Consider the following 16,149-nt stretch of genomic DNA (forward strand, 5'->3'; position numbering starts at 1 on the left):
GTGAATTTCGTGTCGGATTTTATTAATTTCAAGTCTTACTGATCTTGGCATTCAAACACACGTCACGGTGGCATACATCACGCCTTTCTTGAAGCCAGGCTCATTCAGCGGATTTCTAGAATACTTTTAATCAGGCCTTAAAGTACATGGATATTAGTCCTATGGCATACAGGTAATAACCCGATTTCCATTTTTTTAAGATTTGAGAACCTCTGGGCATGAGTTCTGAGTACGGGGAAGTGAGAAGCAGCAGTAAGAGAACTTTGTTTCCTTTGCTGGCAGAAAAGGGCCAAGAGACACAGGCCGCAACCACAGGCAGAAAGTTAGAGAACTTGTTATTAAATTTAATTTTCTTTAAATACACACCTTTGTCCCACCCTCACCTACTCCGGGTGGGGGAGAGAAAACCCCACCCCCTCCATTCAGGGGGTCCATGTATAAAGCCTGGGATGGTGAGGAGGAAGTATAAAAATCCTATTTACAGAGGGGAAGAAGGTACCTGCCGCTACCTTAATTAACCTTCGGACACCCCCAGCCCCGGGCCCCTTTTGCTCCTTTAGGAAAAGCCCCTGCAAATTCATCTGAGTGTAGAACAAGCCCTTCCTCTCGAGGGGCACTCAAACCCCAAGCCGGAATCGGAAGCTCTGAGATTAACCGAGGAAGAGAGTGAACGGATAGCACCACAGATCCCAGCAGGGGGAAGGTCTCTGCCTCGGCCTACTGGCCAGCCTTGATCTCCACAGGCCCCATGTAAACACTGACTTTCATTTTTCGGTGTCCCTGCTCTTCCTGACTTCCTGCAGAGCCTCCCTCCCTTCCGCTGGAGGCACTTGGTTCCTTGATCATTCCTTCCTCCCCTCCTCACCTTCCTAGGCAAGGGGTAAAGAGGGGAGGGAGGTTACAGGTGGGGCACGGCCCATCTTATCCCTCCTCTGAGGTCAGGGCAGCCTGTCCTCCTAAGGGGAACCCCCACGGGGTAAAGGCCAAGTGCTGAGCCAGGTAAGGATGGACGGCTTTTTCCCCAGCAGGGACAGGCAGGTAGACAATCCAGTATCAGGATACAGTGTTCTTTATGGGTGATGCCATTAGTTCCGAGTAGCAGGGAAGGCGGCTTCAGGAGGCAGAAAGGTGGGGCAACTCTGGTCTCACCCTGACGGTGGGGGACCAGCCCTGCATTAGCGCCCCTTCAGAGAAGCAGGTCAGTCCCCACCCAGCAGTCTTGTTCACGGCAGCTGTGCAGAGGGACCAGGCACCCGGGAGGCAATGGGTCTTCTCCAGGTCTTGGTGCAGAGGCCAACACTCACACCAGCTCATCCAACAGGATCCCGATGCTCTGAGTGGCCTCGGAGGGCCCGGCGATGGGCTTGTTACACATCGGGCAGACACAGCGTACTTCCAGCCACTTCACCAGACACCTGTGGGCAGAAGAAGACACTAGCCGGTTCCGTCTGTCTCACAGAGCCCAGCTGCTTCTCAGAACATCTCTGTCCTTGCCCCCGCCCAACCCCTCCGGCTTGCCTGGTGTCCTGACAGGATGTAGGGCATCCCTGGATAACACATGCCCCACAGCGGACACTTACTTCCGGTGAAAGGCATGTTGGCACGGGAGCACACCGAGCTCATCCTTGCCCTTGAAGTCTTCCAGACAGACTGCACAGGTCTGCTGTGGGGAGAAGGGGGCGGTGTTGAGAGGAGACTGGAAAAGAACCACACTCACCCAACAGCTCATCCCCACCCAGGAAAACTAAGCTGTGGCCCAGTTTCCTCATCAGCCACTGAAACTTGAGTCAGAGGGTAGCCATGAACCACACGTTTCCTGGACCAAATGAAGGTGAAATTAAAAGTTTAGGGTGCCTGGGTGGCTCAGCAGGTTAAAGCCTTGGTCTTTGGCTCGGGTCATGGTCTCAGTGGGATGGAGCCATGCATTGGGCTCTCTGCTCAGTGGGGGGCCTGCTTCCCCCTCTCTTTCTGCCTGCCTCTCTACCTACTTGTGATCTCTGTCTGTCAAATAAATAAAATCTTTAAAAAAAAAAAAAAAGTTTAGTTCCTCAGTTGCACCGGCTCCATTTCAAGGACTCAGCAGCTGCAATGTGACTAAAGCAGCTCCCACACTGGGCTGCGCAGACGCCAGACATTTCTATCCTCACAGAAATTTCCATTGACCAGTACTGTTTTAGAAGAGTATTTTTTAATCCTTTCTCACCTAGTACATTTGGCAAGGGGGCATGTATCATTAACTAGAGGTAAGGATGGGGACATGGTGTTCGGTTAATACTCTTTGATTCCAGAGAGGGTGGTTGGGTTATGGACATTGGGGAGAGTAGGTACTATGGTGAGTGCTGTGAAGTGTGTAAACCTGATGATTCATAGACCTGTACCCCTGGGGCTAATAATACATTATATGTTAATTTAAAAAAATTAAAAAAAAAATGAATAAGACAAAAAAATAAAAAAAATAAATATTCTTTGAATCCAGCTTTTTGTCATTATATATCAACACCTCAGAGCTGAACTCTTCCTCTCAAGGGGGGCTCAGGAAATACCCCAATTTGCTGAGATCTAACAGCAGGCATCAAAAAGGGGGATGAGGGGTAGCTGGGTAGCTTGGCTGGTTTAAGTGTCTGCCTTCAGCTCAGGTCATGATCTCAGGGTCCTGGGATCGAGCCCCGTGTTGGGCTCCCTGCTCAGCAAAGAGTCTGCTTACCCTCCTCCCCCCCGCAAGGGAAAAAAAAAGGGGGGGGGATTAAAAAGAAAGAGGCTGTCTCCTGTCAGCAATACCTGTAGATCCTTCTGGGTCCCAGACAACCAGACACACCCTGTGCACAAGTGTCTGTGGTTACGGATGGAAGCCTTGAGAGAGAAGTTATGTGATCTCATGGACGCAAGTAGGATAGGAAGAGGAAACGGCCTCCTGAAGAGTCCGTGTGAAGACACAAGAACTTGCTCTACTGGCTGGCGGGGGAGGACTGGAGGGGAAACGGGAAGGACTGCGGGGATGGATACACGTGTCAGCTCCAGCGCTGGCTAGGACAGAATGCACGTGCGGGTGTAAAAGGAAGGGAGGCTGGACTTTCTGAGGCATGGAGTTCTGTACCCACGCTCCCCTTCGGCACTACGCAGAGCAGCCTTCCTGGGGCCACACATCCCCACCACTCAAACCCTTCTGTGACCCCTTTAGGTCATCTGCCTGCGCCAGTTCCAGACCTCGTGAATTCCACATACAGATTACTTACTGGGATTAGTCCCATTTATTTGGTCCAAGGAGAGATGAAGACAGGGTTGAAAGTTCCTGAAAGGGCAACTCCTTTGGGTCCCCTCCCTCCTTGGGAGCTTTGTATTGTCATGTTGCTATCCCTCAATCAACCTTGCTTTACTGACCACCAAGATAATGATGCCTATAATAGCAATAATAATAAAGTTCCTGAGGGCCCAGACTGAGCGCTGGATGGAGAAGGTGCCGTCTACCTTGCCAGCTGGGCCCTTCCCCCTTGCTGTCCCAGCATGCTTACCCCATATAACTGCAACTTCTTCGCATCTCCTTTAAGCACCACCTGGGAAGACGGAGCGAAGGTACGGGGTGAGAAGAGCCAACCACAGGGGCCAGGTGCTCTCAACCAAAGAAGGGAGTCAGTTTTCCTGTGTCCCGTGTCCCCGTCCCCCACACCCCTGCAACATTAGGGTCTTCCTCTCCCTCTGGCGGAGGGTGAGGGCCTCAGGCACTGCCTGGGACAAGCCAGACAGGAGGACCGTATAAAGCCTCAGCTTCCACAGGAGCAGACAGGAAAAGTCTCAGGGAATGAGGCTGCACTTTACCTCCTTATAGCCATATCGCTCACTCTGGGCCTGGTTCCGGAGTTTGCTGGGGGAGAAAGAGAAAGGGGAGAGAAGAGGTTATTGCTATGCCTTGCAACAAAGAGAGCCATTCAGAGTAGGAGAGGCAGGCACGCTGCGTGGGCTGTTCCTCTGGGGCTGGGAGGCTGCTTGTCACGGGGCTGTCTCATCCCAGAGATGCCACAGAGTGTGGTCTGGACCCAGTCAGGTCACCCAGAGGGAATTAAAGAAAGACCCAGGATCTTTCTCAGGCCCAGCAGCCTCAACACTTACTGGCAGGTCCCAGAGACGGGAGAATCCTGGCAGAGCACAATCTGGCAGATTTATTCATTCCTACTCCCTGCTGTTTCCCAGTACCTCGGTTTCTTTAGGCTCCCCAAGTCTACAGATCATCAAGCTGCTTACTGAGTACACAGAAGGAGTTGGATGGTCTTAAAAGGGGTACCGCCATTAAGCCAGGGCAGCAGGATAAATAAGTCTGTTAACCCTGGGGAATTTTTTGAGCCGGTGGCCTACATAAAACCCAACACAGCCAAGAAGTATGTAAACCTGGCGATTCACAGACCTGTACCCCTGGGGCTAGTAATACATTATATGTTTATAAAAAAATTTAAAAATTAAAAAAAAATGTGTATATATATATATATATATATATATATATATATATAAAACTAGTAACCAAAACAAAAAACAAAAAACAAAACAAAAACTAACACAGCCAAAACACAGCACACTGTCCCCAGCATCAAGCCCACAGTAGTTATGGACGACTTGCTCTGTGTCCACCCCTATTAACATACACATGTACATTGGGAAAGTTTCCTTTCTACAGAGGAGGAAAACAGAAGCCCCCCAAAGTTAAATAACTTGCCCAAGCCCCACAGCTAGCTGGCAGCGCGGGTGGGTTTGAATCAAAGTCTACCAGCTCGGGCGGGTTTGAATCAAAGTCTACCAGACGACAGAGCCTGAGCTCTCGGACACATACTGGCCGGTTTCCCCTACTACACGGGACACGTCATTGTCCTGAGAAGGATACCAAGGATACCAGACCACTTGGGAAACACTTGTTTGTCCCCAAGGCCACAACTAATGGCTGGGACCATGATTATGCATTATTATTATTATTATTACGTTGTCTTATTTGCAGTGAAAGAAACTTTCCAAATTTAGCAGGTAGTGCTAGGTCTTTCTATACATGGGAGCTAGGTGGGGCTTACTCTCCCCACTGATCACTTCTACCCCAGATCTGGGTTACTGGAAGGAAATACCAGAAGCTCATCTGGGTATAATAGGTGTTGCAGACTCTGGCCAAAGGGCCAAAGCCTGCTGACCACTTGTTTTATAGGGCCTGGGGGTGAAAACTGGTTTTTATTCTTCAGTGGTAGAAAGTAGAAATCAAAAGAATATTTCACGTCATGTGAAAAATATATGAAACTCAAATTTCCATGTCCATAAAATTTTATTTGAGCACAGCTAGGCTCATAATTTCTCTATTGTCTATGGCTGCTTTTGCCCAGGAGAGTGGGGTTATTGAGAGAGACTGGATGACTTCCAAAGCCCCAGATAATTCATCCTTTTGCAGAATAAGAGTGCTGATCTGAATTAGAGGAAGAGAATTTCAAATCGTGAGCCACAACCAAAAGGCGTGAGAGAAGATGCTCTTTCTGCGGACAGTGTGGAGAAGCTGAATTGTAGTCAGAGCAGGGGAAGATGCAAAATGCAGGGCAGAGCAGAGCTGTGCCCAAGGGTCAGACCCAGATCGGGCTGCCAGCTCCTCCACTGTTCCTAACAGAAGTCAGGGGGCCCGGAGAGGCTCTAGGCCTGGAACCTCTTAAGATCTCCAGTCTAGGGGGCCTGAGTGGCTCAGTCAGTTGAGCACCTGACTCCTGGGTTTCGGCTCAGGTCATGCATGATCTCAGGTTGGTGAGACTGAGCCCCATGTGGGCTCCCTGCTCAGCACGGAGTCTGTTTGGGATTCCTTCCCTCTTCCCTCTCTGCCCTGCCCCCTGCACTCTCTTCTCTCTCCCTCTAAAAATAAGTAAAATCTTGGGCACCTGGGTGGCCCAGTCGGTTAAGCGGCTGCCTTGGGCTCAGGTCATGATCCCAGGGTTCTGGGATTGAGCCCTGCATCGGGCTCCCTGCTCAGTGGGGAGCCTGCTTCTCCCCCTACTTGTGTGCTCTGTCAAATAATCTTTATTTTCTTTTCTTTTAGATTTTATTTATTTATTTGACAGACAGAGACCACAAGTAGGCAGAGAGTCAGGCAGAGAGAGAGAGAGGGAAGCAGGCTCCCTACTGAGCAGAAAGCCCGATGTGGGACTCGATCCCAGGCCCCTGAGACCATGACCAGAGCCGAAGGCAGTGGCTTAACCCACTGAGCCACCCAGGCGCCCTCAAATAATCTTTAAAAAAATAAATAAATAAAATCTTAAAACAAAAAAAAAAAACCTCCAGTCCACGGGTGCCTTGCTCGCTCAGTGGAAAATGTGACTCTGACCTCAGGGTTCTGAGTTTGAGCTCCAAGTCAGGTGTGGAGATTACTTAAAAATAAAATCTAGGGGCGCCTGAGTGGCTCAGTTGTTAAACATCTGCCTTCAGCTCAGGTCCTGATTGGGATCGAACCTCGCATCAGGCTCCCTGCTTGGTGGGAAGCCTGCTTCTCCTGCTCCCCCGTGCTTCTGTTCCTTCTCTCACTGCGTCTCTCTCTGTCAAATAAATAAATAAAATCTTAAAAAAAAAAAAAAAAGGAACTCCAGTCCAGGGGGACTACCACACCAAGGGGCAAAGGTGGCCCACGGCAGCACATCTCCTGGAGAGTTTCTGGTCATGGGAGGTTTGAACCAAAGGCTTAACCAGGAATCCCAGTGTCCCAGCCTTAACTTTGCAGGGAACTCCTTAGTCCAGGAAAGTCTTTCATATGCAGGGCTCTCGGTCCCACCTCCAAACAAGGGGGGCAGGCATGGATGCCTCCAAGGCCTAAAGGAACAACTGTTAGCTGGCTGCAAGGTATGAAAGCTGGGGAAGGAAGAAGTGTTCCCATTACCAAAGTGCTCGCAGCCGCCTTCTGAGGGAAGACAGTGCTGACCAGCTATGCAGCAGAGTCAATAAGGAAGTGGTGAGAAGCCTGCTTTATAACTCGGAGAACAAGGGGACGGCTCACGTCTCATGTGTCCCACCGCCTTACCTGCCCCGTGGCTCCTTTCTGCTTGTTTCATGGGATGTGCGGGGTGCCCCCCCATCCCTTCTGTCTGCCTGGCTCCACTTAATGGTCACCGTCAAGGACCCTCCAGCAGCAGGCAGGACCCACCCCACCCCACCCCCACCCCTGCCGAGCCTAGCACTACCAGAACAGGGAAAGCCTTTACCCTGCGTGGAGATTTCTGGAACGGGAAGGTATACATTGTGAGGAGACGGGGGTGGAAAAAAGGTTGCAAGGGAAACAAAGCAAAAGACAACCCCTCCCCCACCAACCCGGGCCATCCCAGCAGAGGACACAGTGCCAGCAACTTTGGACAGGTGGCCTTCTCAGCTGTTGGGTGAGCAAAGCTACTAAAAATACTCAGATTTCAATGAGACCATTTCTAGCCAGGGCCGGGGGCTCTCCTTGGCTTCTTTTCCCTTTTGGAACAAACAATGCGACCAGGTCCTGAAAATAATTGTCCCTTTCCTGCCTATTTGTACTTCACTGGCCCCTCCATCCTGCACAGGGCAGAGGTCAGCTCTTGGGGACTGGGGGAGAAGGAGTGAGGGGGAGCCGGGGAGTGGAGGCTGGGGTTGGCCAATGAGCTCACCAGGTGGATAGCAGGGGTCATGGGCCTATTTTGGCTGTGGAGGAAACGGAGAAGCAGCGAGAGGAAGTGGTTCTGTGCTTGTGTGTCTTTCTATATATAGACACCCACAGGCTGCCACACAGCAGCAAGCCTCTGGAGCCATGAGACTCCGGGGTCAGCTGGCTTCGGGCAGGCTGCAGAACAGAAGGTGGGGTGACAGAAGGGACAGGTGGTGCCAAGCGGCCCGCAGTCAGGAAGGCTTTTGGTATCATGTGGTTATTGCCGGTTTTGCCTCCAGCCGGCCAAAAATAAGTCAGCGAGACCCAGCTCCCCGGCCTGTCCTTCTGGGGGACCCCGATCTCTAGCGGGAAGGGGATGCTGGGGGATGCCACAGCTGCTCCTCCACTTCCCATTCAAGGCGTTAGCACTCAGAGGAGGCAAATGTCTGGAATCTGAAAGGCTCCAGCCAATGGCCACCAGGCCAGCCCACGTCTGGATCTTCCCAGACATAGGACCTTGGGCAAACCCTTCACTGCCTGAGCCTGAGCAGGACTTTCCTCATTTACAAAGTGGGCCAATACATATGCTAGGCGGGGGGCGGGCACAAAACACCAGTCACAACAAAGCACAGAGAAGACACTACCAAGTGTTAAAATGGTAGTTAAAAACCAAGGTCACACCTATCCTATTAGCGGCAGAATTAGGAAATGAACCCTGGTCACCCACTTCATGGCCCTGGGTGATTTTCTAGATTTTCCTTCAGCTGACCCCCTCTGCAGCGTGGGTGTGTACCAGATAGAGCTGTTTTTGCAGACTCCTCCCCCAGCAGGATGCATAAACCTTCGGTATTTGGTAGGTCTCTGTCTTCAGTCTCTGGGGAGCTGCATGAATTCCTTGGTGTGGGGAGATGGGGGTGGCTGGTGGTCAGGAAGCCAGAAAGTTTAAGGAAGAAAATATAGGCTTTGAGGAAGGGAAATGCAGGACAGAGAGCTACTAGAAAAGCTGCCCTCATTCCCACTTGTGCAAACTGTAGTCTCAACTGTACGAAGAGAGAGAAAATAAACCACTATCTTCTCTGCGTACACTTGTAAGTAGAAAACTCCAGTCCCAGGAACTTTATGAAGTTCTGAGAAAGAAGAGGCCTAAAGTGGCTGACTGGGGGCACTCAGGGCACTTCCCCTTTTATAGAGGAAGCTCTTATTGCCTCAGGAATACAGAGGAGTGTCTGCCTTCCCCCTCGCGTCCCTCCAGGTGAAGCACTCAGACCCACCAAGACATCTTAGTAGGGAGCCTGAACTCCTTCTTTCCTTCAACTTAATTTAAATGATTTGGTAAGGGGCGCCTGGGTGGCTCAGTGAGTTGGGCCTCTGCCTTCAGTTCAGGTCATGATCTCAGGGTCCTGGGATCGAGCCCCGTATCAGGCTCTCTGCTCAGCAGGGAGCCTGCTTCCTCCTCTCTCTCTGCCTGCCTCTCTGCCTACTTGTGATCTCGCTCTCTGTCAAATAAATAAATACAATCTTTAATAAATAAATAAATAATTTGGTAAGACTCTAGCTGACAGTTACTCAGGCCTTTGGTCAAGCATGAGCATGTGCGCATGCACGCTGTTGGGGGAGGGAGTGGTTATCACAATGGACCCAAGGCCCACGAGGGTGCTCAGGGATGCTCCACACTCCCCAGTAGGCAAGACAGTCCCATACAATGAGGGGACTGTTAATACCAAGAGCCTGCCCTTGTCAGAAACACTACTTTAATTTCCACTCTAAATACCAGTCATGCCCCAAATTTTTGGTAGAAAACCAGCCACCAGTTCCCATGTCTCTCAACAGGAGGTGAAGAAACAGTTCCTGGAGTTTGGGAAGCCTCAGGAGCCCCTGCCACGCTCAAGTCCTTCCCTGGATCTCTACGTAGTAAGAAAAAGTGACGTTTTCAGGGTTTTTTTGGGAGGGGATTTGGGTTTTTCTCCCCTACCACTATCAAAAATAAGAGCTTACCAGAGAGAATAACAACCAGCTCCCTAGACATGAGTTTGCTAATATTAGCATCTGGAGGGCTGACAGCAGGATTTCCCAGGAGGGCAGAGGAACATGCCAGCAGTGCGACCGAGGGCCACCTAGCCCTGGCTACCCGGAGTTGTGAGTGGGGAGTGGAGACACAGTGAAGGGACAGACTCACGATACTACTTGGTCAGACAGTCATCCTAGGCCACCCTAGGATAAGAGGCCAAGAGGTGCACTGCAGCCCAACCAATGGTGACCTTACATGCACTGGGACAACTTGACAGGCCACTGAAAATAGAAATAGCAGGCCTCAGGGGCCCAGGGAAGGGCAGGCTAGGCCCTGTGTCCTCAGAGGAGGGGCCCCAGTGGGAAGCCAGGGACTCTGCTGAGGGAGCCTCACTTGGCTCACCCCAACTCCTGGCCGCCTTCTCGCTGCCTCCCAGCCCCGGAGGCCACCCAGGGTGCCACCCACCTGATAAAATAGCAGCAGAAGATGAGGCTGAGCATGAAGACGAAGATGCCTGTGCCGAAGATGACCATGTAGATGTTGAGAGGCAGGTCCTGGAAACTGATGGGTGGCATGGAGCAGGACTTGTTGGTACTAACCAGTCCCAGGCCACAGAAACACCCTGCAAAGAAAGCGAGAGGGAAAAGGTTATCGCTGGAAATGGACCACCGGGGCTGATGGTGCTCAGTCAGCCAGGATGGAAAGAGAAAATGGCAGGCTCTGGGCTCCTCAACATCTCTGACGCAGAGGCCGAACTCTACATCCCAGCTCTAACACGGAGCAGCCGTGTGATCTTGCGTAAGTAAGTCATCTGCGAAATGGGAGAGCACACCTAGTACTTCAAATTTCCTCTCCACCCAGGGGACCAAGGATTCAGAGTCAATGGAAGACTTGATCTCGTCAGCAAGAAGCTCATAGAACGCCACAGAAAAATGCAGAGTCCGCAGAAAAATGCAGAGCCCTGGGTGACAAAATGGGTATTTGGGTGGCAACCCTGCCTCTCCCTGGACAGGTGACCTTTAAGACCTTACCTATCTATGCTTCCCTTTGTCATTTAAAAAACAAGCAAAAACAGAGAGGACCAAAGTGGGAGGGTAAAAACTACCCTTTGTAAATTGCAAGGTGCAGCTGCAAAGGTCATTTGTCATTAGGAAGCCACCCGCTTCAGCAGACAAGCTGCACCAGGACCAGAATAGAAACTGTTCACTTGGCCCCCCAAGGGTGGGCCCAGTGTTCCAGAAAGTGGTAGGGGATGCCGCTTACTTTGACTGGCCACTTTCCCCTTTTCTACTCAAAGCTTCGAGGCGTGGTTTCCATAGTGACACTGGCATCCGATGCAAAATCTTGTAAGAAATTCAAAATCTCAGGCCCACCCTGAACAAAATGAATCAGAATCCACATTTTAATTAGGTCCTTGGGAGATTCCTACACCTGCTGTGTGGGAAACAGTGACCCGTCACTAGACGCTTCCCCTTCTCCCATGACTAGGGTAAACCCCGACTGGCCTGCTAATCGTTATAGTCACCTTCCCCTTGCCAGGGTTTGGTGTGGAGGTAGGTATGTTGACAGGGTTCTGGCCAGAAACAGAGCAAAGTTCTGCCGGACAAGGAAAACAGTCCCATCTTCCTGAGACAACTGGAATGGGTCAGCCAAGTTATGGCTGGACAAGAAGGCTTTTCAATATAAAGCCAAGGGCGGAGAGTGGCAGAAGGGACAGGGGAAGAGGAGACAAGAGTATGGCAGTTACTGCTGGGTGAGCCAATCCTGGAGCCACTCTCTATTTGGGGAGTACTCGTTTTGAGAATCAGTAAATTTCCTGTAATGTTTAACGATTAAAAAAAAAAATACATACAGGATATAAACAATAAGCTGGGTAGAATGTTCTGTCCTGTGACCAGGACAAAATATAGTGATCCAAAAGGCAAGCACAATATAATTCTTGGATCTCAGCAACAAGAAAACTGGTTGTCTACCATAAACCTGCTACATCCCAAGCAAATTCTCAGGCTACCAATCTAATCTTTGTAATGCCACTGCGAAACTTACTTTCTCTCTCAGCAAGGAAGAAAGAATCATTATTAAATAAGCTCTCTTAACTTCAAGCAGCTAAGAAGGCTTGTATCCAAAGTCCTCAGTACTCAAAGTCTTCAACATGGGTTTTAAGCACTGGCCTGACATCTTGGTTGGGAGCCAGAACCCATAAATATACTTCAGAATTCTAGATTATAATCTCCAGGGCTGCCACAACTCAGAAGACTGGTTTAAAGGACTGGAAGTCAATTCTGACATCCTACATCTCATGTCTTGTCATCCCCTACATCAATCTGGTGACCCTATCATGAGCCTCCCTTCAAAGCTCTTTCAGATGGGCCCAATTCTATTCCAAGTCTCTGTCCCAGACACCTCATTGATGTCTTGTCCCTCCTCTAATTTAGCCCATCACGTTATTTCCCAAGCTCATGACTGGTTTTCAGGCTTCCTAACCCCACATATCCTGGGTCTCTTCAACCTCCCCAGCTCACCACCTTAAGGAATCACCCACCATGGACCTCCCTTTTTTTTTTTTTTTTTTAAGATTTTATTTACTCACCAGGGAGCCCGATGCAGGGATCAATCCCAGGATCCTGAGATCATGACCTGAGCAGAAGGCAGATGCTTAACGACTGAGCCCCAGGCTCAGTCCCCTCCATCTCACTGTTTCTTGTTCAGCCTGTCCTTAACCTGCCTCCAAGACCTTTGCTCATGCAACTTCTTCCCTGTCCGAAACTCCATCTCCCTTCTGGAAGTCCACCAGGCCTAGTCCTCATGACATCCCAGGGAGCCTTCTCTTCCTTTGAATTCTACAGGGCTCACAGCCTAAACCACGCGTTCTGGCTCTCGCATACTCCAATGCTGTTCCAAGCATCAACTTAACCAAACTCAAATATGGACTATAGGACAAATACCATGCCAGACATTGAATATGAAAAAGCAAAGAACAACTGGATGATTTTTACTGTGTAGCGACAAAGACAACCCAAAGGCTTTCACTGTACCAAGGAAGGCATGGCAGTAGAGGTGGGACTACAGTCCTGAAATCAGAAGGGAAATAGTTCTAACCAGCTTGAGCACTCCTAAGTCTGCGTGAAGTCAGAGGACGGCAGGCTTGGACTGGCAGGCTTGGACTCGTGTATACTCTCCAGTGCCTCGCCTAGCGTTTGGCATGTTTCCAATTAACTAGTTGACAGATAAATAACTCCTGATTTTCAAGACAACCTGGTACCCTTGGGAAAGGCTCCCATTTCAAAGCAAAGAGAGTGATACTTGGGAAAATTGCCCAGAAACTGCCCTCAGCTAATGAATGACCAGTCAACCAACAAGTATTATTGAGGGTCTGATTTATGCACTGACCTGGACATTGTGGGAAAACAAAAAACAGAAGAAGTAGTTCTTGTCCTGAAAGACTTTGCTGAAAAGATTAATTAGCTCTTAACCTTGCTATGTTGAACAGGAAGCCCTGGCTTCTAGCCTCCCTACCTCAGCAACAACTGATGTCCTAACAGCGTCTAAACCCAATCCCAATCCATCCTGCTCTCCATGCACGTTTTATGAGCTGGATCCTGGTTATCTTCAGGGTCCCAAAGAACCTCATTGGTTTCCTGTCCTGTGGGCCTCTGATCAGTTTACCTTGACCATCTTAGCTCTTCTTGTCAGAAGAAGGCTTCTGACAGAGGCTTTCCCTGGGCTTCCAGGAATGAGTCAGTGAGCTTGTGACTTTATGTGATAAAAAGATATAGGTGAGAAAGAGCACCTGGGTGGCTCAGTGGGTTGAAGCCTCTGCCTTCGGCTCAGGTCATTATCTCAGGATCCTGGGATTGAGCCCCACATCGGGCTCTCTGCTCAGTGGGGAGCCTGCTTCCCTTTCTCTCTCTCTGCCTGCCTCTCTGCCTACTTGTGATCTCTCTCTCTCTGTCAAATACAATAAATAAAATCTTTAAAAAAAAAAAAGATACAGGTGAGAAGAACTTCATAGCCAAGGAGATGGTACATTTAGTTACATCTGAAGATAAATGGTATGTTTCCTTATAATTAAAAATAAATGGTAAAGACACATACTGGCCAAAAGGTGTAGCAGGAGTCATTTTTCCCCCAACTTGTAAGGGCAGAATACCAACCCCAGGAAACAGAGACTCCAAATACTGCCCCCACCTCCCCAACAAAGGGATGGGGGAAGGGACTGCTTCCTCCTTGGAGTCAAAGAACAGGATCTATCAGTCACTTTAAGTGACAAGAAAAAGCAGCAAGCCCTCTGCTGGTCTAAAAACCCCACATGAAATAGGAGTGCCAGAATAAAGTGCCAGCCACCTTGGTTCTTAAGTCTCTGTTCCATTGTCTCAGCTGACCGATGAAAGCTGTGACATCAGAAGGTCTCATCTCGGTGGTGCACAGGCTGGGAGCTGGAATGACGTCAAGAGAAGGGCTGGCCAAGAAAGACCAGTGGGTCTGGGAAATGCTTCCCCTTCCCAGCCAACGGGAATCTTTCCCAGATGCTGGGATGCACCGGCTGGCCTCACCCCCATCCTCCACCCCCTGTCCCTCAATGCCCGCCTATCACACACAGCTCGGTTCATTTTCAGGAAATTAGATCCTACCAGCAAGAGGAAGAGGGGGATGGGGGCCGCTCATACACATGCTATCCAAACCCGGCCTTAAAACAAAAGCCGTTTGAAAGAATTCATCCAAGATCTGGCAGGGGTCTGCTCTCAAGGGTGTTTTTTTTTTTTTTCTTTCTTTTCTAACTAGCCGGCCTACCATGCTCAGATAAGGCCAGCTGCAGCCCCCCGCCCCCCATCGCCGCCCCACTTCTCCAGAAACTCCAAGCTTGGAACAACGAGGTCAAAACACCAAAGTTACTGGAAGGTATTAGTATCCAATACCAATACCTTTTAACTGACCTGCAAGGAAAGGCCCTCCTTTAAGGTAGCATGGGTGGAGTCAGCTCCAAGCCCAATCTATATCACCTGAAAAGTCAAAAAGCCTCAGGTGAGGTGGATTTAGCATCCCTCCAGGCCTGGGAGGGAGGAGAGACTGGATAAGCAGGTGCGGCCACCACCCCGGCTCCAGAGCGGGTACCGCAACCCGGCCTTGGGGCCAAGAGAGCACGGCTCCCGCCGGCCTGGCCCTGCACCCAAAGGTACCAGGACGCCGAGACATCTGCAAGGCTTTATCAACCCAATAAAGATATGCTCTTGAACCCGTCGTCCTCCACAAGCACAAAGCCCATAGCAGCCAGTGAGAAGCCAACAAAGACACAGAGGAAGCAGCCTCCGCGCCCCGTCCCGCACGCTGCATTGTATACATATTTAAAATAGCCTGCAAAGTTCCAGGCCGGGAACTTGAGCTCCCTCTAGGAGATCCCAACCCGAGCGCGGATTTAATTCTCCTCCGACAACCACAACAAAGACCAGAGTTTGAGCGCACAAAGGCAAGGGAAGGGGGTAGATGAGCGAAGCCGCCACACAAAGGCCGCGAACCCCTCAGCTCCCACGCCCCCCGCTCGCCACACGTTCAGAGACGGTCCCGGGCCTTGAGTTAAACCTGATTTTTTTTTTTTTTTTTTCAAATTCCGCGCTGTGCAGAGCCGAGTTGGGCGCCAGGACGCTTTCTCGCCCGTCCCATTTCATGAGAAACTTAGCTCAAGAGGAAGAGCGCGAGCTCTCTGTCTGATCTCAAGCCTTGCGCCCGACCTCGTCTGCAGCCCGCCCAGCGTCCGCACGCCCTCCCGGCCCGCGGACTCACCGTTACACCACTGGAATGGGTGCATCAATGAACTCTCGGCGGGCTTCCTCCGGCGAACGAAGGCAGGCGGCGGATAGGGCAGGCGGGGTGGGCGCACCGGCTTTCGGGTCCGCAGGAGGTACCGGTGTCGTCCGCGGCAGCCCCCTTTCTGGAGAAGTCGAACTCTCTCCGGAGTCGGGGGTTTGGGCTTGAATGGTTTTAGAGCAACAAAGAGGGAAAAGGAGGAAACAGAAAGTCCCCTGGATCAGCACACCACAGAGGAAATGCAGGAAGGGGCCCCGGGCTGGGGGAGATGCAGGGCGCTGCAGAACAGGGTGGGGGCGCCCAGTTCGCAGAGGCAGTCGGCCCGCCGAGGAGGGAAAAAGCTTCAGCAGGAAGCTGGGCTCGGGATCCTTGGCGCGAAGGTGAGCCGCCGGGACTCCGAATCTGACACGAGCAGCGCACACCCTCCCTCCCTTTTACTCCCCCCGGAAAACTCCGCCCCGCGCTCGTCACCCGCCCTCCGGCCAATGAGAGCCTTCCTGCTGGCCCCGGGTCTTCTCTGCAGGCCCGCCCCCCTCCTAGGGGAGAGCATCTTTGCGCCTTGGGCGCCTCCAGCTTCACCTTCCCAGTCCTCGGGAAACTTTAACTCCAAACAGAAGCAAGTTGCGGGGTGCGTCGCTCGGGGCGCGCGGGGTCCAGGCTCCTCCACCGAGGACCTGGAGGAAACGGAACAATTAGTGCCACATTGTTTTCCGCCTGCAGAGCTGTTACTGTTTCGCAT

General features: G+C 51.0%; 1 protein-coding gene across 3 annotated transcripts; it reads right to left on the reverse strand.

Moving 5' to 3' along the window:
- Positions 1-1,055: 1,055 nt before the first annotated feature.
- Positions 1,056-15,839, reverse strand: RNF122 (ring finger protein 122). Of its 3 annotated transcripts, XM_032838120.1 has the most exons (7): positions 15,387-15,839; positions 14,543-14,608; positions 10,074-10,230; positions 3,814-3,859; positions 3,510-3,551; positions 1,581-1,663; positions 1,056-1,415 (listed from the first exon to the last, which is right to left on the reverse strand). In XM_032838120.1, the coding sequence occupies exons 3-7, from the start codon at positions 10,181-10,183 to the stop codon at positions 1,301-1,303; spliced, it is 396 nt and encodes a 131-aa protein (XP_032694011.1). In that variant the 5' UTR covers positions 10,184-10,230; positions 14,543-14,608; positions 15,387-15,839; the 3' UTR covers positions 1,056-1,300. The 3 variants fall into 3 exon arrangements, with proteins under 3 accessions (XP_032694011.1, XP_032694010.1, XP_032694009.1); XM_032838119.1 differs by lacking the exon at positions 14,543-14,608 and having other exon boundaries at positions 1,581-1,660; XM_032838118.1 differs by lacking the exon at positions 14,543-14,608.
- Between the last annotated feature and the right edge of the window lie 310 nt (positions 15,840-16,149).

Source organism: Lontra canadensis, unplaced genomic scaffold (assembly GCF_010015895.1).
Source record: "Lontra canadensis isolate GAN:19392208 unplaced genomic scaffold, GSC_riverotter_1.0 scaffold102, whole genome shotgun sequence".
In the NCBI taxonomy this organism is placed as follows: Eukaryota; Metazoa; Chordata; class Mammalia; order Carnivora; family Mustelidae; genus Lontra; species Lontra canadensis.

Excerpts from the sequence above, each read along its gene's own strand:
- RNF122 (XM_032838118.1), bottom strand. The coding sequence starts at position 15,411 with ATGCACCCATTCCAGTGGTGTAACG. Across the intron at positions 3,552-3,813 it reads AGCGATATGGCTATAAGGAG|GTGGTGCTTAAAGGAGATGC; the intron begins GTAAAGTGCAGC and ends CCGTCTTCCCAG. Across the intron at positions 1,664-3,509 it reads AGAAGTTGCAGTTATATGGG|CAGACCTGTGCAGTCTGTCT; the intron begins GTAAGCATGCTG and ends TTCTCCCCACAG.